Source organism: Euprymna scolopes, chromosome 42, assembly GCF_053919585.1.
Source record: "Euprymna scolopes isolate OS-2025 chromosome 42, ASM5391958v1, whole genome shotgun sequence".
Taxonomy (NCBI): Eukaryota; Metazoa; Mollusca; class Cephalopoda; order Sepiida; family Sepiolidae; genus Euprymna; species Euprymna scolopes.
The window spans coordinates 43,510,596-43,532,801 of record NC_136523.1 but is presented as its reverse complement, the minus strand read 5'-3'; the positions used below and the strand labels follow the sequence as shown (position 1 = coordinate 43,532,801).

The 22,206-nt window shown below is 32.9% G+C and overlaps 1 protein-coding gene and 1 pseudogene across 6 annotated transcripts in view; both read left to right on the top strand.

Annotated features, from left to right (window-relative positions):
- The first annotated feature begins 441 nt into the window (after window positions 1–441).
- Window positions 442–22,206, top strand: part of LOC145267058 (testis-expressed protein 9-like) — a 43,302-nt gene continuing 21,537 nt past the window's right edge. The window contains exons 1-5 of one of the 6 annotated variants that reach the window (XM_080123006.1): window positions 442–579; window positions 6,861–7,008; window positions 11,512–11,575; window positions 12,816–12,886; window positions 16,199–16,244. In XM_080123006.1, the coding sequence (XP_079979132.1) occupies window positions 6,914–7,008; window positions 11,512–11,575; window positions 12,816–12,886; window positions 16,199–16,244 (276 nt within the window). In that variant the 5' untranslated portion in view covers window positions 442–579; window positions 6,861–6,913. Of the gene's footprint in view, window positions 580–615; window positions 640–762; window positions 974–2,078; window positions 2,525–2,544; window positions 3,212–3,255; window positions 3,420–6,860; window positions 7,009–11,511; window positions 11,576–12,815; window positions 12,887–16,198; window positions 16,245–22,206 lie in introns of those variants that run through there. The other 5 variants (XM_080123009.1, XM_080123005.1, XM_080123010.1 and 2 more) reach the window with 5 other exon arrangements.
- Window positions 12,951–13,134, top strand: LOC145267314 (U2 spliceosomal RNA; annotated as a pseudogene).

Genomic DNA, 22,206 nt, shown 5'->3' with positions numbered 1-22,206 from the left:
GCAATTAAGTAAATGTTACTGCATTATCACATAAAACATGTACTTTGACGAATACACGATTCAGTAATATCCGCCATTAATTGAACAAGAAGGCTGCAGTTACTTCCCCTGACTTCATGCTGTATATTAATTTAACTTGAATTTTTTTCTAAAAAGTATTTTCATTAATAATTAATTTTCTATCTTATCGTTTTCCGTAATTTTTGGATATGTTAAATACCGGTGGTTTTGCTTGAAATTCAATATTTCGACTTTTGAATTTCGTTCTTATAATGAAGAAGTATCTTCGGAAGAGACTTTCCGTGTCATTCACAGTAAAGCAGAACGGTTAGCAGAAGCAGGAACTAAAACAAACACGCGGAACTTGAGATAACCAATTTTATTATAAGTACTCGCGGAAGTAAGCGGAAGTGAGATTCGATGGACTTCATGCCTATTTACTAATTATTTTATGAAATCTTGATTATGAGTTTATCGGTATTATAATTCTGTAATTCTGGAATAAAAGAATAGGGGAATAATTAATTCCATGAAATGTTTGTCTGCAAAGTTGCTTAGTTACCAAACGTTGTCTCGCAGGTAAAAAGAAAGATATTTATTTTTTTTCTCTTTCTTTTTTTTATTTCCATTTTAATATCGGTAATTTAAACATCTTTCTTTTTTTTTTTAATTGTTTTATTTAATTTTAATTTTGTCAGTTTATTTGATTAATCTCGAAATCGTAAAAAAAAAAAAAAAAAACTGATTGAAATATACGAAACTATCGATGAAAAAGTTCAAATTAACAAACAATTATTTAGAGAAACTTATTTGGACAAATATAACCCATTGCCTTGTGCCTTGCCTCTCCAGGAAGTCGGTTTTTAATGTGGAAAAATCCAGCTCCCCAAAAAGGGGCACTCGGAATAGGAACAAAAATACAAATTGACTCAGTCATGAAGGATTTCTCCTCCAGTGACCGAGGATAGAAAAGGTGAAGTGTAGTTATCAGAACAGATACTACAGTTTGTGGTTTTTATCATTTATTTTCTGTAAATACAAAATAAATAAAATAAACAATTAGACACAAGTCCAACCAACACTCAGTCCAACAAGTCCAACAACACTCCCAACACTATAAACAATTAGGGCGCACACAAGGTAACAGATACTACACTTTGTTCCAGACCAAAAGGCCAAGCATGATTTATCTATTTATCTTATTGTATCTTTAATAATTCCCAATGTCATTTTTTGATATAACAGGGGCGGGGCGCGCGACAAAAGTAATATGTATTTCTTTTTTGTTTTAGAACCACAAACCCAATTCACTCAAAATAATATACGTGACTTAAATAGGATTTAAAACTAATCGATATATGTTTACTCGGTGTAACGGAACAATGGGCGACTCTCCATTCGGTCGTACGCGCACCCACCGGTGTCAGGTGAAACCTCGAGGGGAACGAATAATACTTCCGTTACCAAACCAGACTTCTGTTTTCATTGGAAAACATCAAACAAACAAACAAACTGGCGTGAAAGAAAATGTGGGTTTGTATTATAGATGTACAGTGTACATCTATAATACAAACATCATGTACACATAGATTCGAAATAGTTGTCAAAAAACAAATAACAAATGTTATCAAAGGCAAGATACTTTTCTACCTAACTGGATAATTTTTTTGTGTATTTATTTAATGTAATATGTATATTCAGCTAAAAAAACATAGAGTGTTTGCCGATGTATTGGAGAATTTAAAATGGCGCCGGACTCTCTGTTAAACACGGTAAGTTAGGGAAAATGATTTACAAATAAAAAACTATACAAATTACTGATAGAAACTTGCTCAATATTTTTACCGTGACATAGGCTGAAGGCCGACATATATTTGGTGGGGTTTTAACAGTATTTTGTATAGTTTTTTTTATTTTTAACTCATTTTCCCAAACTTACCATGTCCAACAGAGAGTCCGGCGCCATTTTAAATTTTCCAGTACATCGATAAACACTGTATGTTTTTCGAGCTGAATAAGCATGTTATATAAAATGAAAACACTAAAAAGTTATCCAATTAGGTAGAAAAGTAACTTATCTTTCTTTTGATAACATTTATTTGTTATATATTTGTTTTTTGACAACTTTTTCGAATCTATGTGTATAGTAATACAAACCTGAAAATGTGAAACTTTTATTTTTGTACATATATTTTACGAAAATTTTATTTTTGTACATATATTTTACGAAAATAAGTAATATTTGATTAAATTTTGCATTAGTGTTATAAAAATATATTATTTTATTACATATTTATTGATTTCATTCCTTGGCCTTTTGGCTAGGAACAAAGTGTAGTATTTGTTCTGACACTACATTTCACCTTTTCTGTCCTCTGTCAGTGGAGAAGAAATCCTTCATGACTGAGGCAATTAATATATTTTTCCTCCAATCCAGAGTGTCCCCCTTTGGGGAGCTGGATTTGCCCACATTAAAAACCGACCATGTGTCTAACTCTGCCCTCGTGGGAAACAAGTATAGAAAGTTAATATTTATTAGAAAAATGGGTGGTTGTTAAGCTATAGTCGAAAAAATGTATCGTTTTAAGCAAAAATAATAATATATCATGTCGAAAATAGTAATATATCCAAAAATTACGAAAATTCGTCAAGTAAAACAACTGCTACTGTGTTTTTAATAATAAAAATAAGTCTATTGCTTTTAAACAACAAATATTGCAGCCATGACACAAGTAATCTAAAATATTCCTTTCGGAGTTATTTCCCCTGTGTGTAGTCTTCTACTGCCTACTTTATAACGTTTAAGAAAAATTAATTTCACCCAATTTTCTGTAAAAATTACTTTTAATTAGAAATAAATTTCTATTCGATGATTTTGTGTAATTTTTGGATATATTACTATTTTCGGCATAACAGTTAAGTATGTAATATTGCTTTTGCTTAAAACAGCATTTTTAAAAAATCGATCTGTCAACTGTATCTTAAGAAACACCGAAAAATAGAATACGATGTGTTATATCGTCGTCACAAGATATTGTATCTTAATACCTGATAATGACGGTCACAATAACAAATTTGGCGTATGGTAGCAAGAAAGACAGACAGATTACTAAGTTAAATATTTATTGAAAAGAAACAAAATGGTTGAAAATGTCTCTTGTTGATAAGAAGTTTCCGAGAAGAAGAAAATAACAAAGTCCTTGTTATTAAGGTTTGTTAGAAGTAAAAATAATTAGAAATGTCTCTTGTTGACAGGATGTTCCAAGGTGAAGAAAATATCAAAGTCCTTGTTATTAAAGTTTGTTGTTGTCGTCAGTAGGTGAACAACCACGTAGTTGTAGACAAATTTTTCATGTGTGAACAATAGATAACTTTTGATGTCAGATGTGTCATAATGATACGGGTTAGCCTTGCCATAGGTAAATGGTTGTTTCCCTGATTTCACGTTTTATTTCTATTTAAACTTGGTGTGTCAGTGAATGAATTTAAACTATGTTTGTCACTTGTGCCCATTTTGTAAATATTTTTCATCACATATATTCGTATTCGATCTGTCGAAATCTCCTAGCCTTCTCTCTCTTAGCATAGCTATTTCCTTGGGCAATGTGTTTTGCCCGATAATTCTTTGCTATAATGAACTGTGTATTGTAGTGGAAGGATGGTGTAACGGCTCACAAATAACCACAAGAAGAACAGAACTACGGATAACAGTTTAAAACATGTATTACATGAAAACAACGGAAAGTTCACAAACGGAAAGTGTTGATAATTTACCGAGCATGCGAGGGTCGCTCTGAAATTAGATCCCTCCCCCAGATCGCCATGAATTATAGTTTATATATATATATATATTTTTTTTTTTATTCAATTTCCACCTCACACAAGGAACAGTGCTACTTTGAAGTAGGGGGCTACTATCAGGGACATAATTTGCGGGGGCATTATGAAGGGAGATGAGTAGCAAGATGTTTGTTCACATTACACTTGAACTTCTGCATGTCAGTACAGTTGGGAAAGCAGAATCTCGGAAAGGAGTTCCAAAGACTTGCAGTTCTGGGGAAGAAACTATTGGAGTAAAAGGCTTTCTTACACCTAGGGATCTCTACTGTGAAGGGGTGGGACTTAGTTGCTTGTCGGGTTTGTCAGGGGTAGTCACGTCAAGCATCATATTATTTGATGATTGTGTAGTCTGCTACCCATTATTAGTGGCTATTGGTAGTATTCATTGCATAGTGGGAGTGAGAGATCTGTAAAGGTTAGTTGTGGACGCTGAACCAACCATCTGACGTGTGCACGGTGGACCCATGCTGTAGCACCTTTTTCGTTCTGAATTTTGCACATCATATTATTTGATGATTGTGTAGTCTGCTACCCATTATAGGTGAGACGACTGGGCAGTTGTTGATTGTGTCCGATTAAGTAACCCCTTGTCTCCTATTTGTAGTGGGTCCTTGTATGAAAAGTGATTAACTTTGGCGTATGTACCACCGTATGTACCAGGATCGTTGCTTGTTTTTGCTTGTTTGTTTTTTTTTTTTTAGGGAGTGGAGGGGTGAGGATAGAATACAATGTTTTTTCAATGGTTTGACTCTGTTTTATTATAAAAAATATATTACTTAAATATTTATTGATTTCTTTATCTTTTTCGGAAAAAAATTTTTTTTGTTTTTATTTATTTTTTTACTTTTTTGTATTTATTTAAATATTTTTGAGAGAAAAACACAAACTTCAACAAATATAATACACTCAGATAATCATGTAAAATATTGCTGAAGCAATTTTTTTTTTAACTCTGCGATGCCAGAGCAAATCCTGTCTGGGAAGTTGAAGAATTTTACATTAGTAAGCGATTTTTAACTGACACCGGTCTTGGTCGGCAATTCTTCCGTTACGAGGTTTACTTTATGGCCTTTCGAATTTCAAAAATCTCGAACAGCTAGACCTTGGAATTCCCTTCCTGCTACCTGCTTCTTTGTCTGTGCGGATATGCAGAAGTTTAACGTAAACCAACATCTTTTTAATCTTTCCTAGGCATGGTCCTAAATAGTAGCCCCTTACATCCAAGTAGAAATATGCCTTCTTAGGGGGGAACGTGAGTAAAAAAAAAGTCTTTAAACTGCCGAATAGAAAGAACTTTTTGGCTTGGATTAAAGTTTAATGTCAAAAATTACAAACTTCTGTCTCATTGACGCAATGTTGCTGCCCTGTGCTTTTTTTACAAGTTAATGGAATATGTTCTGATGAACTCAATAGCACCTATGTCCCCTCGACGTACATACTCCCGACTAATATGACAAGCAGCAAAATTCCACCCATTCGCTGTTGGGGTCCCTAGATACCGGAAAGCCTTCGACTCTAATAGTTTCTTCTCTCAGACTGCTAGACTTTAGAATTTCCTCCCTGTTTCCTGCTTTCCTGGCTGTACTAACCTGCAGAAGTTTAAATGTAATGTGAACACTCGCTGCTCAACTCCCCACAGTCTCCTGTTAGACACAATCCCAAATAGTAGCCCCATACATTCCAAGTAGCAATACACCTTGTTTGAGATGACAAGGAGTAAAAATAATCAGGCAAACTCGTCCCCCCACAAACATACCACCACGCTCTCAATATAAAAAAAAAGAAATAAGAGACACTTCTACAATTTAACATTTAACTTTAGCTGGGATGGAACTCTCCTAAAATGAAAGCAAGAAATTTACTTGCAGATGTTAAACTGCACTGGTGCCAAATAAGATTCTGTTGTGTTTTTTTACGTGCGATTATACGTCAAAATCATTTTAAAAAATGAAAATCCAATACATAAACGGCTATATGTCTGCCTGACTGTCTGTCTGTCCGTCTCCATATTTTCAAACTCTATCTCTTCTGAAACTGAAAGTCGTAGAGCGGCGCTAGGGGACCTCAAATGATTGGATTTTTTATGAGCCATTCTTTTATGGGTCTTTAGCTGGTTAAAATAGTTTTTAAGAGGTTAAAGATTGATCAAAGTTGAAAAAAATCGTTAAATATTTTGTACATTCGTCTTAGTTGATTTTTAATTTTTAATCGGTTTATATGCATGTCACATTGGTACAGTGGTAACGTCACCAGCTTTGAATGCTAAAGTTTCGATTCTGATTCTAGCTAATGGCACCTAAATACATTTTTTGTTTACTTTTGAAATCACGACTCTATAATAATATATATGAAATCTGGACAAATTAAAATATCATATTTAAGCATATTTTAAAGCCCCCCCCCTCCACCTCCGCCAGTAAAATATATTATGCTAGGGGGTTCACTTTATTATATAGATTTAAAATAAAATGGCCACCCATCTCATTCTTATGGGGTCAGTTAACACTCTTCATTGCTGTTAACAAAGAGTGAGGTTAAATTTATTAAAGAATGGTGATTTCCTCGTTGTGGGATTTGGGTCTATACAATCCGTTTTCACCGAAGAAACAACTTTGTAATTAATTGTCTTGCTTATGATTTCCTCTCCAAAATTTAGAATGAAAACGCGATGTCTGCTTCTTTGTGAGGAGCAATAATTTTCCCCCTTCTTTTTTTTCTTTAGTGTCAAAATCCACTGCTGTGTCGGCAGGTACCCTCTTTTATTTTTTCCGCTCATTTCTTCCACATGCTGTCTTCCCCTTTCTCCCTGTTTGGAAACTTCCGACTCTTTATGTTTAAAATTTATAATACTATCTCAAAAATAGGAGAATATGTGCCAACAAGTCTCTTATTGTAATTTCTGCATTTTGGGAACAAAATATGTGAATATATAATATTAATATTTGCTTTGTTTTTCAAAATATATATATATATATATATATATATATATATTTTTTTTTTTTTTTTTTTTTCATTTATAGAGACTGGCGATCTATGAAACTCTATGAATCAATGAGAAAGTATCAGAAACAAAATGTCGATTGTCAAGCGAAAAGGTTCCACAAAAAACAGTCCATCGAGACCAAAATCAAAGCTTAACGAATTAAATACCAAAGAAGAAGAATATAAGTGAGTATGATATCCGTTATGTTTTTTCCATAATGTCTGACATTTTTTTCCATAACCATGATAGATAGCGCAACCTGTGGAAATTTCACCGTTTTTAATCTATTTTCGATTTAAAATAATTTTGTCCGACCCTCTCTTAGTAAGTTGGTATAGCCAATATGCATACTGCCAATCCTTACCTTTATTTTGTCACCTTGGACTCCCAGCAGCACCTAAATTTGCATAATGGCCTTAGTCTTGTATCTAAAAGATTCTATGTTCGCATATTTTTTTTTTACTTGGGAGTCACCATTTATCAAGGCCTGAAAGCCACTTGAGGATAAGAGTTAACGAATGTACGGTGATGGTATAGTAATCGTTTATGGTGTAAATTGGGTAGAATTTGATCATTTATGGGTTCAGCAAGAATGTTTACATTGGATTTGAAGCCTACCATGTTGTATTCAACCGGGAAGCAGGCCAGCAGAACAGTGTTCCACAGATGGAGAGTTCTGGGCAAGAAGCTTTGTTCATGGAATCTGCATGTAGATTTAGGCACAGATAGAGAATGGGGAAAATCGTATATAGTGGTTATATCTAGTCGAGTGTTTCTGTGAAAGTTTGGCAACATGGGACCATAGATTGGAGTTCAGTCAAGCACTTGCCATGAAAATAATGATAAAGCAGAGACAGGCTTGCAACGTCTCTTCTGTGGGAAAGAGATTGCAGGAAAGAGAAAAGGGCATCATCTATTAGGTTTTGAAACTGGTTTTGAACTCTATCAAGGCTGGATAGGGCACGATGAGCAACTCCTGCCCAGATGAGTTCTGGATATGACCTTAAACTATATCCAATGGTGAGGCTCCAGCTTTCGGGCTTTGGGGAGTGTGGAGCCACCCTTTAATTGCCATTGCTCCCAGGTCCACTCTGACCCGGACTGGTAGTACCTGTTAGGGTCCCAACTATGGGTTGAATAGAAACCGACTTGCAAAAAAAACAAATGTACTCTATTAAAAAATTGTTCTTCAAAATCACTGAATTCGACATTAAATAACTTAAAAAGGGTTGATATGCCGTAAAACAAAAACAACCAACCAACCAACCTGCTCAAATGTGGCAACAGTACACCATTTTAGGGCGTACCTGATTCTTTTACAGATATACATCGGCAATAAGATAGTTTCTGGATGTCACTGTTACCGCAGACACATGATAACTGTGGCTGCATATATCTATGGCTCTTTACAGTATTATTCCAGAGGCCATTAAATTTAAGTAACTATTGTCATTAATCTTTTTAAAATGATGCCATTAAAGTTTGTTAACCCTTTTTCCTCCCATTGTTCTTTAAATAGACTGTAATTTTTAAATTAATGTAGAAGTCATAATTTGGTAATTAAGCATAGCACAATAGCTTAAACTTTCAAACTCATTGTTAGAGGGCACTCACATCACTCAATTGAAGTATGGAAGGGAAAAATGGAAACAATACTTCTGCTTTTCTCCAAAACAGCTTATTTTTTATTACTTTTTTTTATCACATATTTTTTAAAACAAGGACGCAAGTTTGCCCAGCTGGGCAAACTTGCGTCCTTGTATCGGAAAAATATCCAGTAAATAAAACGTTGTTTAGTAAATCGTTATTTTTTTTTTTTCATTTCCATACACCAAGCATGGATATAAATATCATTAAAACATCCGCTGGGTCATAAGCTTCATTTTGGTACCTTACTTGCCTGGGTGGATTGCATGTAGGCTGAGATAAACCATGTCACACACACACACATCCACAGACAGACAGACATTAGGAAAATTTATAAGAAATAGCTATGTTTATTTAAGTTAATGTGTCATATATATTGGTAACTGTTTAGATATTTAAAAAAAATTTCTTTATTTACATGATATAAAAAAATTTAATGAATGTGTCGCATTGTGTTCACAACTTAAAAAAGGTTTTTAAAAAGTGTTTGTTCAATTTATCTAGATATTTTGAGAATATATTTATTTATGGAAATATAAAATATTGTTATGAATTCTAATAAGATTATTCATACAACTGTTAAACCACTTTTCTCTTGTACACTCACTATTTTGTAACAGTTAAAAATGTAAAAAAAAAAAAAAATGTTATGTTTTTTCATGTTTCTCTAAATAAATATATTTTTAAAATATCTAAATAGTTTGGCAAAAATAAATAAATAAAAATGGATAAAAAAGTTTAAGAATTCAAAATAATATTTAGTAACACATTCACTGTTTTTTTCATGTTTTTGTAAATAAATATATATTTATTGTTTTTTTTTTAATGTTTTTGTAAACAAATATATTTTTAAAATATCTAAATAGTTTGACAAAAATAAATAAATAAAAATGGCTAAAAAAGTTTAAGAATTCAAAATAATATTTAGTAACACATTCACTGTTTTTTTCATGTTTTTGTAAATAAATATATATTTATTGTTTTTTTTAATGTTTTTGTAAACAAATATATTTTTAAAATATCTAAATAGTTTGACAAAAATAAATAAATAAAAATTGATAAAAAAGTTTAAGAATTCAAAACAATATTAAACAACACATTTATTGTTTTTTTAATGTTTTTGTCAATAAATATATTTTTAAAATATCTAAATAGTTGACCAAAAATAAATAAATAAAAATTGATACAAAAAGTTTAAGGATTCAAAACAATATTTATTTTTTAATGTTTTTGTCAATAAATATATTTTTAAAATATCTAAATAGTTTGACAAAAATAAATAAGTAAAAATTGATAAAAAATGTTTACAAATTCAAAAAAATATTTCACAGCGCATTCATTGTTTTTTTCATGTTTCTATTAATAAATTTAAAACATAAATATATTAACACAAAATATCTTAATATTTTACCCAAATATATACGTAAGCAGTTTTGGAGAAAAGCGGATATTGTTTCTATTTTGTCCTTCCGTACCTCAATTCAGTGATGCAAACGCCCTTTAATGACATGTTTGGAAGTTAAGCTACTGTGTTATGCTCAATTACCGATAATTTTATTCCAAATTCGATTTTTATCAAATATTTGTACTAAGCTAACTTGATTTCAGTAGTTCATGTATATTGCTTTCATGTAAACTACAAAAATTTCTTGTAAAGTCTACAAGCTATGATAAATTTGTCTTAAAAAATAAATAAATCGAAAAGTAAATTCTATGGTCGGCACGATAAAGGTTGAACAAAGCTATTGAATTTAGAAAAAAAATTATTTCATTGTTTGACAAAGCTATTGAATTTAGAAAAAAATTATTTCATTGTTTGACAAAGCTATTGAATTTAGAAAAAAATTGTTTTATTGTTTGACAAAGCTATTGAATTTAGAAAAGAAAATTATTTCATTGTTTGACAAAGCCATTAAATTTAGAATAAAAATTGTTTTATTGTTTGACAAAACTATTGAATTTAGAAAAAAAATTTTATTGTTTGACAAAGCTATTGAATTTAGGAAAAAAGTTGTTTTATTGTTTGACAAAGCCATTAAATTTAGAAAAAAATTGTTTTATTGTTTGACAAAACTATTGAATTTAGAAAAAAAAATTATTTCATTGTTTGACAAAGCTATTGAATTTAGAAAAAAAAAATGTTTTATTGTTTGACAAACCCATTGAATTTAGAAAAAAATTGTTTTATTGTTTGACAAAGCTATTGAATTTAGAAAAAAAATTTATTGTTTGACAAAGCTATTAAATTTAGAAAAAAATTGTTTTATTGTTTGACAAAGCTATTGAATTTAGAAAAAAATTGCTTTATTGTTTGACAAAACTATTGAATTTAGAAAAAAATTTTATTGTTTGACAAAGCTATTAAATTTAGGAAAAAAATTGTTTTATTGTTTGACAAAGCCATTAAATTTAGAAAAAAAATTGTTTTATTGTTTGGCAAAACTATTGAATTTAGAAAAAAATTATTTCATTGTTTGACAAAGCTATTGAATTTAGAAAAAAAATTGTTTTATTGTTTGACAAAGCCATTAAATTTAGAAAAAAATTGTTTTATTGTTTGACAAAACTATTGAATTTAGAAAAAAAATTGTTTTATTGTTTGACAAAGCCATTAAATTTAGAAAAAAATTGTTTTATTGCTTGACAAAACTATTGAATTTAGAAAAAAAATGGTTTTATTGTTTGACAAAGCTATTGAATTTAGAAAAAATTGTTTTATTGTTTGACAAAACTATTAAATTTAGAAAAAAAATTGTTTTATTGTTTGACAAAGCTATTGAATTTTGAAAAAAAAATTGTTTTATTGTTTGACGAAACTGTTGAATTTAGAAAAGAATTGTTTTACTGTTTGACAAAGCCATTAAATTTAGAAAAAAATTGTTTCATTTTTTGCCAAAGCCATTAAATTTAGAAAAAAAAATGGTTTCATTTTTTGACAAAACCATTAAATTTAGAAAAAAAATTGTTTTATTGTTTGACAATTAAAGAAAAGAAAACTTTTTTCTTTGGTGATTTTTTGGAATCTTTGAAAATCTTTTCAGACGACTGAATGAGGAACTTGAAGCCAAAACGGCCATGTTGGTAAATGAGGCCGAAAAAGTAATTGTAAGTAAAAACGCAGGAATTCTTTTTTTATTATTATTAACGTTTTTTGTTTGTTTGTTTGTTTGTTTGTTTAATTTTAACATGAATGTCTAACTGTAAATAGAGATTTCAATTTTTCAAATATGAAAATGTATGTTTGTATATTTTTGAGATGAGGCTTGATAATTATTTCTTGTATTATTTGGATTGTTCAGACTATTGTATTCATCTTGGTGGTTTTTTCCACAGCGTTTCAGCCAATGTAACCTCCGATTGTCTTCAGGTATATACACTGGATCTTATTGGTGAATGCTGAAAAATAGCACCAAGTCTATTTCTTTTTTTAATAAATCCGGGTCCATTCCGTTTTTTTTGCTTTTTTTTTTATATGATGTTTGCATATTTTTGAGATGAGGATTGAAAATTATTTTATTTTAAAAAATATACAAACATCATATCAAAAAAATGGAAGGAACCCGGATTTATTAAAAAAAGAAAAAAAGAAATTGTATTGGCGCTATTTGCATTTTAAATTTCTAACGACTATGTTCATTGGGAAAGAACAAAAAAAAAACAACATTTTTTTCACTATTCACGAATAACATCCAGTGTGAATGCACCTGAAGATGGTCGGAGGTTACATCAACCGAAACGTTGTGGAAAAAACAACCAAGATGAGAATAATAGCCCAAATAATACAAAAAAAATAATGAAAATGTATTGTAATAAAAAATCAAACTAGGTTCAACCTCGTTTCTGATTATATAACTCATTTGAACCAGAATATTTGACTTTTGCATTTTAAACTTTAGTTCAAACCATTATATAAAAATAATTTTATAAAATCGCCAGTAGGTTCTTCACAGTGCAGTGTAGACTGCAATGTATTGTGAATTAAGTCACTGCAAGGGAAGCTTCCTTCTAGTGCATTATGGTGGATCCCCGACTAGAGCAGGTAATCAGTCGATTTGATTGAAAAATAGGCGATTGCACCGATTTTGATAACAATAAAAGTATTGGAAGTGTGGAAAATTCATTGATCTTCATTTAATCCCGGGCAACGTCTGGTCTCCTTGCTAGTTCCAAATAATAGCAAAATGTAAATGATTGAAATTTATTTTAAAGTTAATTTCTATTGATTGATTCTATTTTTATTGAAAAATTCAGAAAGATCATAAGAAGAAATTTTATTTTTATTGAAATTCTATTTTTATTGAAAAATGCAGAAAGATCATAAGAAGAAATTTTCAATGTTTTTTAGGCTGAAATCGACACAGGGAGTAATTCTTCGAGGGCAAGAATTTTGGATAACATTGATCCGGTTGAATTTCTGTAAGTAATTCTTTGTTATGGTAACATTATTTATTTCTCATACATTAACGTCTTTGGCCTTCCGTTTTCTTCTTGGCCTTTTGGCTAGGAGCAAAGTGTAGTATCTGTTTTGATACTACACTTCACCTTTTCTGTCCTCGATCATTGGAGGAGAAATCCTTCTAGACTGAGGCAATTTTTATTTTTGTTCCTATCCACAGTGCTCCTTTTTGGGGAGCTGGATTTTCCCCACATTAAAAAGCGACCTCGTGTCTAACTATGCCCTCATGGGGGAGGCAAGCCTTCCTCTGTGAACTGACCCTGCTACATCAACTGTTCTACATCTATTCACCCAAACACTCTCATCCAATTCTTCATCATCAAGTTCAGTTTAACGTCTGTTTTACATGCAGTCTGCTCAACACCCCCCCCACCTCGCCCCTTTTGTACCTTTGTCTGGATGAGGCGAACAAGAGCATGTCAATGACTCATATACACGCCTTCTTCATCTCAAACACACATTCTTACATAGTAGTGACAGTCAGGCGAACGGAAACAAATTGCTATCGACTCACACGCACGAACAGCATAAGGTAAACCAACACACATACACAATGCCACGCTGCCAAATACTCACATACATATATTACTTACATACTACTAACATATTGACCTATACATTTCTAAGCTCTGTGAATACAAACTCACCAAGCACGTGTTTGCATCAATGACGAAAAATAACTTTTATATTCTTATCTCTTACTAGCCTACCCGTTGGCCTTTAAAGAGTAAGATGAAAAATGTTCAAAATAAAAAGTGATTTTGAGATTACATTGTCTTTTATTGTCTTGAGAAAACATTTTTTTAAGTGATGAGTGGAAAAATAAAACTCAGGAAGCCTCTAGAGCACTACTGCAAGCACTAATCTCTACAATTATATAAATGCAACTTTGTCTCTGTGTGTGTGTGTGTGTGTGTGTGTGTGTGTGTGTGTGTGTGTGTGTGTGTGTGTGTGTGTGTGTGTGGGAGTTTGTTCCTTATAGATTCCGAAAATGGCTGAACAGATTTTATTTAAAATTTACAGAACTTTAGTGTATAAGTTTGGGAGTGGTCTTAGTTAAGTTTTGTCTCAGAATATCCCTGATAATTACTGGTAATCAATAATCAGAACCGTTATTTTAATTTATCTATCATCGGTAAAGCTATTTGTTCCATGTCGTCACTTAGTAACAATGATAGAACAACGGGCTGTGAAAATTCTACTGTGGATAAGTTGATGCCGTGGGTTTTTTTTTTTTTTGCATGACGTGGTCTGCAGATTTAAACTCCGCATGTAAATTTCTTAATTTAACTGGAAAGAATTTTATAAGACTTGAAAATTTACGTGTTCTTTTTGTTTTTTGTTTTTTTGTATGACGTGGTCTGTAGGTTAAACCCCATACGTAAATTTCTTAATGTTTTTTTGCATTAACTGGAAAGAAGTTTATATAAAATAATTTTATAAAAGAAACAGTAGGTTCTCTAGAGTGCAATGTAGAATAACATATATTTTGGACTAAGTTACTGCATGGAGGCATGTGAAACTTCCTCCCGGGCGATTTTACGGATTTCGATGACAATAAAAATATAGGAGTGTGAAATATTCGTTGATCATCATTCAATCCTTGCTAGTTAAAATTAAGGAGGCCCTACTAAAAGCACTACTAAAACCAAGTTTCTACCTCCCCCCTCCTTGAAAAGGAAATATTTTTTAAGTAAGGCCTGAAAAAAAAAGTCGTCTGAATCCACAGGAGCACTACTAAAAGCATTAAATATGAGTATAAATATGATTATAGTTATATATTGTATATTTATATTTAAATCATTTTTTTTTTAACACTAGGGGTTAAATTACATTTGATTGTAAGGAAAACATGTTAAAATAAGTTAAAACAAAAAAATATTGTTGACCTTGTGTAAGTTTTGAATAGCAGCAGTGGCTTTTAATATTGGATTTAAGACAGGGAAGCCATGAAATAGGTAAGCAGACGAATTTGTTGAAACTGGAAGTCACAAACCAGATGGATGGTTTAAAGGCCAAAGCAACTTTTATAATTATATGGATATAATAAATTCCACAGCCAAACAACGTCGCAGCCCACAAGAGCCATGACAGTCAAAGAACCGGAAGTCCAAGACTCGAGTTTCGCCCTCATTTGGGCTCATCAGTTAGACACATCCGAACTCAGGATTCGAAATCCGAGCCTCTTGCATGCAAGGCAAGCACTCTACCAACTGAGCAAACGCCCTGCACACAAGAATTTCAATTAACCAACACAGATCAAGCAAACCGCGCCGAAATCCGACTGTGAAATGAACCTACTTCATCTCAACACGGGACGCGGTCATCCAACCAGCTAATAACCCCAAGCTGATGTCTCACAAGTAGGAGTTTTAACTCGAAAGGACGATGCCATCCAGCAATACTAACCAAGCGAGCAACTTATGATAGGATTTTCAGAATGTGAGAGATTGTATATAATAAATTCCACAGCCAAACAACGTCGCAGCCCACAAGAGCCATGACAATCAAAGAACCGGAAGTCCAAGACTTGAGTTTCGCCCTCATTTGGGCTCATCAGTTAGACACATCCGAACTCAGGATTCGAAACCCGAACCTCTTGCATGCAAGGCAAGCACTCTACACTCTTACACTTTTTATAATATTTCCATTTTTGTTCAAAATTCTGTTCAAGTTAGAAACTTAGGAACTCTTGTAAGGACAGTGACCAAATGAGATTTTCCCCAGATTACATCGTCCTACAGCATCTCGAACAGAACCCAAGAACGTATGCTCCCCTGTCCACCCCCATGCCATTGACTGCAAAGGAATCTTCAATGACTCACATACAAGCCTTTTTCATCTTGTGCTCACTATACACAAAGACGCTATGGTAATCCAAAAATGGCCTCTACCAAGGCCAGGGACCATGCCACAATAATCATCGGAAACATGAAATATGTTTTTCTAGATATTCTTCTTCAGGTCGTGAATGCATAAGTTCAGTCATCATAACAATGCAATTTACAATCTCCTTTGATACATTCTGGCAGAATAAAAAAAAATAGGAGGCATTACTTTTCGAACGCCCCTCATATATATATCAATTTCTTCTTTTGTTACAACGTAACTGTTTTACCCATTCTATAATAAAATGTTAGTGTGGTTCTTGACAATGCACAAAGACGCTGTGTTAATCTAAAATGGCCTCTACCAAGGCCAGGGACCACGCCACAATAATCCTCTGAAACATGAAAGATGTTTTTCTAGGTATTCTTCTTCATTTATTTCAGAGAATCGATGGAGCATGAAGATCCAAGTGAATATGAAAAATTTAAGGTATGATTGTTACATATTAATTTATCCCTCAACTTTGACAACGTTAATTTATGTTCGTACTCGTTATAAACCATCCTTGGACTAGTTCCTGTTAATTTCAGTGTTACGTGACAATTGTTTTCAAGGGAGATAATTTTATATAACTTTACAAGATTTGCCTCCCCTTAACTTCATTTCAAACTTAATACCTTTTATTTTTTATTCCACCCGAATGAATCAAAAGGGATTGCGATAATAATCTATATATTAATACCGTAGTACCTTTAACGTACGTACGTACGTGTGTTATGGTTTCCAGATTATAAATTATTTGATCAGGAGATCCTATTTATTAAAAAGGAGGATAAAAAGTGATAACATCCTACGAAAATTAAATTAGTATATAGATATATTCTAATTTAATGTTCGTAGTATGTTGTCATCTTCTATCCTCCTTTTGAATAAATAGGATCTCCCGATCACCAAAGACGCAATGTAAAAATAAATAAATAAAGTAAAATAAAAAAAAAGATCATGTCGCTCTTAGGCCATACATGAAACTTAAATATACCTTCTTGGTGTTCTGGCTAGGATTCAAGGGGTAGTATCTGTTCGGTCTATACATGGTATAATGATATCATGGGGTTTCTGTTTGCACCAGGCATCAATACAATGGAAATATGTCACAGACTCCTATAAGGATATTTGAGATAAACAGTAATAACTAGATATATTGTGACACTACTTTAACCACATCATTTAGGTAAATATTTTACAGTTTCAGGATCAAAATGTAGTATCTGTTCCGGCAGATACTGGAAGCAAAGACCATATGTGGGGGCGACCCCACATATAAGACCTTGGTCAATGTAGGGGCAACCCTTCATACCAATTGTCACTATCCAGCTCCCCTACTCCCTGGTGAGTTGGTCCCCATTTCCACTTCACTCCTCACTTTAAAAATCGGCCTTGTGCCTAATTTGCTTAGTGGGGGAGCAAATAAATACTTCAAAGTGTAGTATCTGTTCCTCAGATGCTGCGCTTCCATTTCTTGTTCTCTTTTGGTGGAGGATCAGTCCTTCACGACTGAGACAATTTTTTTATTTTTGTACCTTTTCTCCACGTTGAAAAACGACCCTGGGGTCTAACTCTGTCGCGTGGGGAGGTATAGTAAATAAGTACAATAATATTATGAGGTCTCCATTCACGCTGAACGTCCGCAGAATGCCCAGCAGCAATAAACACACACAGGCTCCTTCAGTCTTTGACAGACTATGGATACCGACGAAGGGGTGCCTGCACGTGAAATTTTTGTGGCAGAACGTGCGCAATCTCCAACCACACCTCTCCTGAGTCAACATTGTCAAATACCAGTGGCAAGTGAAGTGTATGTACAGGACGACTGGAAACAATGGAAAGTGTTCGAATGAGGTTCAATCTATGGTCGCCCCTCGCCAAACTTTCACAAGAAACACTCGTCTAGCTGTAAACACTATCAATAATTCCCCCCACTCTTTATCTGTGCCTAAACCTAAACGTAGATTCCATGAACAAAGCTTTTTTATTAGAACTGCACGCCTGTGGAATTGTCTTCCGTTTTCCTGCTTTCCGGCTGACTACAATATGGTTGTCTTCAAGTCTAACGTAAATAAGTTCTTGATGAGCCGTTCCATATAAGTTATCAACTTTACCTAATTTTCATTACTAATGATTACTATAATGCCCAATTTCTACTGTACACTCTTTAACCCTTATCCTTGAGTGGCCTCTTGGCCTTGATAATGTGGTGATGCCTATGTAAAAAAAAAAAAGAAAAACAATGCCGAGATAAGCAGAGGGCATATACAGCCCCTAGAATTCCTAAATAGTCACCCATCTGATACTAACCAGGCTCAACATTGCTTAACTTCGGTGATCTGATGAGAACCGGTGTGTCAACATGATTATGTTGTATGATTGCCAGCAACAATACATTACATATAAAAGATGCCACTATGGAATTTCCACAGGTCTCACCAGTGAAGACTGATTTATCTAAGGAATGGAACTCTATTGTAGTTTTTTTGTTACATATAAATTTATCCCTCAACTTTGGTTGACAACGTTACTTTATCTTTGTCCTAGGGAGGGGCGCCTGGCCTTACCCGGTTGTAAAATATGCTTAAATATATTTTAATTCATGCAGATTTTTTATTTATCATTACAGAACCAATTCTCTATTGAATATTATATTGTACCTAATACATAATACTGATTTCAAAAGTTTTAAAGAAAGACTTGGGTGCTATCAGCTAGAATTGAAACAAAAACATTTAGTCCTCCCACCGTGTTTCCTACCATTTGAACTATTGAAAGATAGATAAGAAAGATTTAAAATTAAACCACTTCAAAGGTATGAACGAATTTGCACATGCGCAAAAATAATAGAAATATGTCGGCAAATTAAAATGAATATTTTGCATTTCACCTTGTCAACATATTTCTGTACGGATTATTCATCCACCCAAACAAAGATTTTACTCATTATAAACCACTGTTTCTCTTCTCTCTATATTAGCACTTATCAAGGCCAATAGGCAACTCGAGGATCAACTCGACGATGAGAGTTCAAACATGCACAGTATTCAAATTTGGGAAAGAGGGTGGAACAACTTTCTCTTCTGCCTCTCTCTCACACTCTTTATCTTCTCTCTCTCTCTCTCTCACCCTGTTTCTCTTCTCTCTATATTAGCACTTATCAAGGCCAATAGGCAACTCGAGGATCAACTCGACGATGAGAGTTCAAACGTGAACAGTAGTCAAATTTGGGAAAGAGGATGGAACAACTTTCTCTTCTGCCTCTCTCTCACACTCTTTATCTTCTCTCTCTCTCTCTCACCCTGAAAGATTCCTCTCCCCTAAGAATAAAACATATGTTCAATATCTGCTTTTGTTTTTTCATTGTTTATACGGTCCCGGGCAACGCCGGGTAGCCCTGCTAGTCTATATATATAAAAGCCAAACGTCTGTGTGTATGTATGTATGTTTGTTTGTAACGCTAAAACTTTTGAAAGACGGAACCAAACTTGACAAATTTGGTATCATATCGAAGCCCCATCACCCGGATGACAAATATCGAAATTTCACGTCAAACGGACCACTAGAAGTTGGTCAACTGATCAGTTATCTTCGAGGGGGGCCCCAAAAAAAACTGTCAATATCTATATATATAAAAGACAAATGTTTGTTTGTAACGCTAAAACTTGAGGTGAAAGATTCCTCTCCCCTAAGAATAAAACATATGTTTAATATCTGCTTTTGTTTTTTCATTGTTTATACGGTCCCGAGCAACGCCGGGTAGCCCTGCTAGTATATATATAAAAGCGAAAATGTATGTATGTGTGTATGTTTGTGTGTCTGCTAAAAACTTTCGACAGACACAACAAAAATTCACAAACACGGTCTCATATCGAAGCCCCATCCTTCGCTCGAAAAATATCAAAAAATTGTCCAAAAACGTTCATTTTTTCACCCCGAAATTGACAATTTTCGACAGGGGGGAGTCAACAAAAGCAGTCTTCTCGTGACGACGAGCGGTTCTACACATGCGACAGATGATGTCATGACCTGATTTACTTTAAATAGTTGAAAAACTGAACAAATTTCATGTACGTCGTGTTAGGTCAGTCGATTAACGCGTTGGTTCATTATCTAAATGTTTTGGGTTCGAATCGTGATGTGAGATGTCTTTTTTTTTTTTTTACGATTTTTTATATCTAAATATTGAACCAGTGTTATTTAAGCCATTTTTGACGTAACGTTCGTTTTTCTGGGGTTTTTTTATTTCGCTTATCCACCCCCGACCACACACCCAAAAACACCCGGGTACCCACCGATTTTTTAAATTTTAATATCGAAACAGGCTTATTTAAGCCATTTTTCACGTGTCCGTTTTTCTGTTTTCATCGTTCGTTTGCCTTACGTTAGTTTTTTTTGTGTTTTTTTCCCGCTTACGTTTTAATGTTGTTTTCTTTTTTTACTTCGCTTATAACAAACAAACCTGGTCATTGACGTCGTCGTCATCGTCGTCGTCGTAACGCTCGACGACTTCCGGGCGCGCACCTGTCAATTTGGTTCTTACTTAAATAAATTCAAACATCTTTTGCTAACTCATTCTGGCTGGCCGATTTTATTTTCCTCAGGGCTTCGGGTTCGATCCTACCCCCCCCCCCCGGATTCTTTTTTATTTAACACCACACACACCTACAAACACCCGGGCAACGCCGGGTACCCACGCTAGTATATAAATAAAACAGTAGATGTATAAAGATTATTTAAATTAATTAGACTTCTTTTTTTAGACAATTGTCCAGTAATCTTCGAGGGAGGTAATCTTAGATAATTTTACCAGATTTGCCTCCCCTTATATTCTACTTAGTTTTATAACATACGAAAGTATTGCCTTTTATTTATTCCCCTTGAATGATCAGAAGGGATTATGGTAGTTATGAAGAAAGATCGATTCATCTAAGGGAGGTAACTCTGTTTTATTTTTATTTATTTATTTTTTTTGTTATATGAGATGCTAATTGTAAGGAAAAATAGATGCGACTATTTTTTGTAGATATAAAAGAGAATTTTATTATGTTTTTTTTTTTTATACATTTATTCGAACGTTTTGTTTTTAAAACAATACGGTACTGGCAATCATGAAAGATGCGACTATTATTTTTGGTTCAAGCAAATTTTTATTTATTTATTCATTTATTTATTTATTTTTCAACTACTTTATCTAATGTAACAAAAAATGTAAATCTAATAGATAATTTCATTGATTTTTTTATCCTTACGTTTGAGAAAATATCTACACATTCAACATGTGTTTTTTACGGTAATCATGAAAAATAACAACTATATAGTTAAATATGTAGAGATTTAGAAAGAATCGGAATTGGTAATTGTATCGACATCAGGAATTTAATACCGAATCAGTAATTGTATCGGAAATCGGAATTGGAAAAAATATTGGAATCGTCTCATCCCTAATGTATATATATATATATATATATATATATATATATATATATATATATATATATATATATATATATATACGTTTTATTTTTTATTACCGTATCTTTCTGTTAAGTTACATTATTGTTTCAGCTACTCGGCCGATTTTTTGGCCGTCTGTAGCTTCCTCAGACTTTTACAGAAATGCCAGTATTTTATTTTAACTTGTCGTACATTTCTGTAAAAGTCTGAGGAAGCTACAGAAAAAAACGGCCGAGTAGCTGAAACAATAATGTAACTTGACAGAAAGATACGGTAATAAAAAATAAAACGCATATTTGCTCTACAACAGTATTGAGCACTTTCTTCAGTTTTTACAGCATCTACTGTAGCTATATAGTCCGATTCTGGATTTGCAGCTTTGTTGGCACTTGCTGCAAGTGCAGTCAGCGATAGGGAGGGTGGGGTAGATTGTATCCTTTGTCACCTACAGGTTCTCTTTTCTTCCCATTGTCTTTCTCTCTTTCCTTCTGCTTGTAACTGATAAATGTGTTGTTTCTACACTGATCAGTGGCGGCTCGTGCCTGAGATTAGTGGGGGTGCTGCTTCAAAAATTTTACGTATTTTTTTAATATCATGCAAAGGAATTCGAATATATAAATAAATATTTAATCAAATAATAAACAAACATTCAAATAAATATTCAAATATATAACAAAAACAAATAATCAATCAGAAATGGATAATACGCAAAAACTTTTTTATTAAAAAGATTTTTTTAAATTATGTACACTTTACAGAATAAAAATAATATATATATTTATTCCTTTTCAGATTAAATAAAAGTTTGCGGGGTTTTTTTGGGGTTTTTTTTTTGCAAACAAACGATGAGCTGTTCCATATAAGTTATCAAATTTACCAAATTTTCATTACTAATGATTACTATATTGTCCAATTTCTACTGTACACTCTTTAACCCTTATCCTTGAGT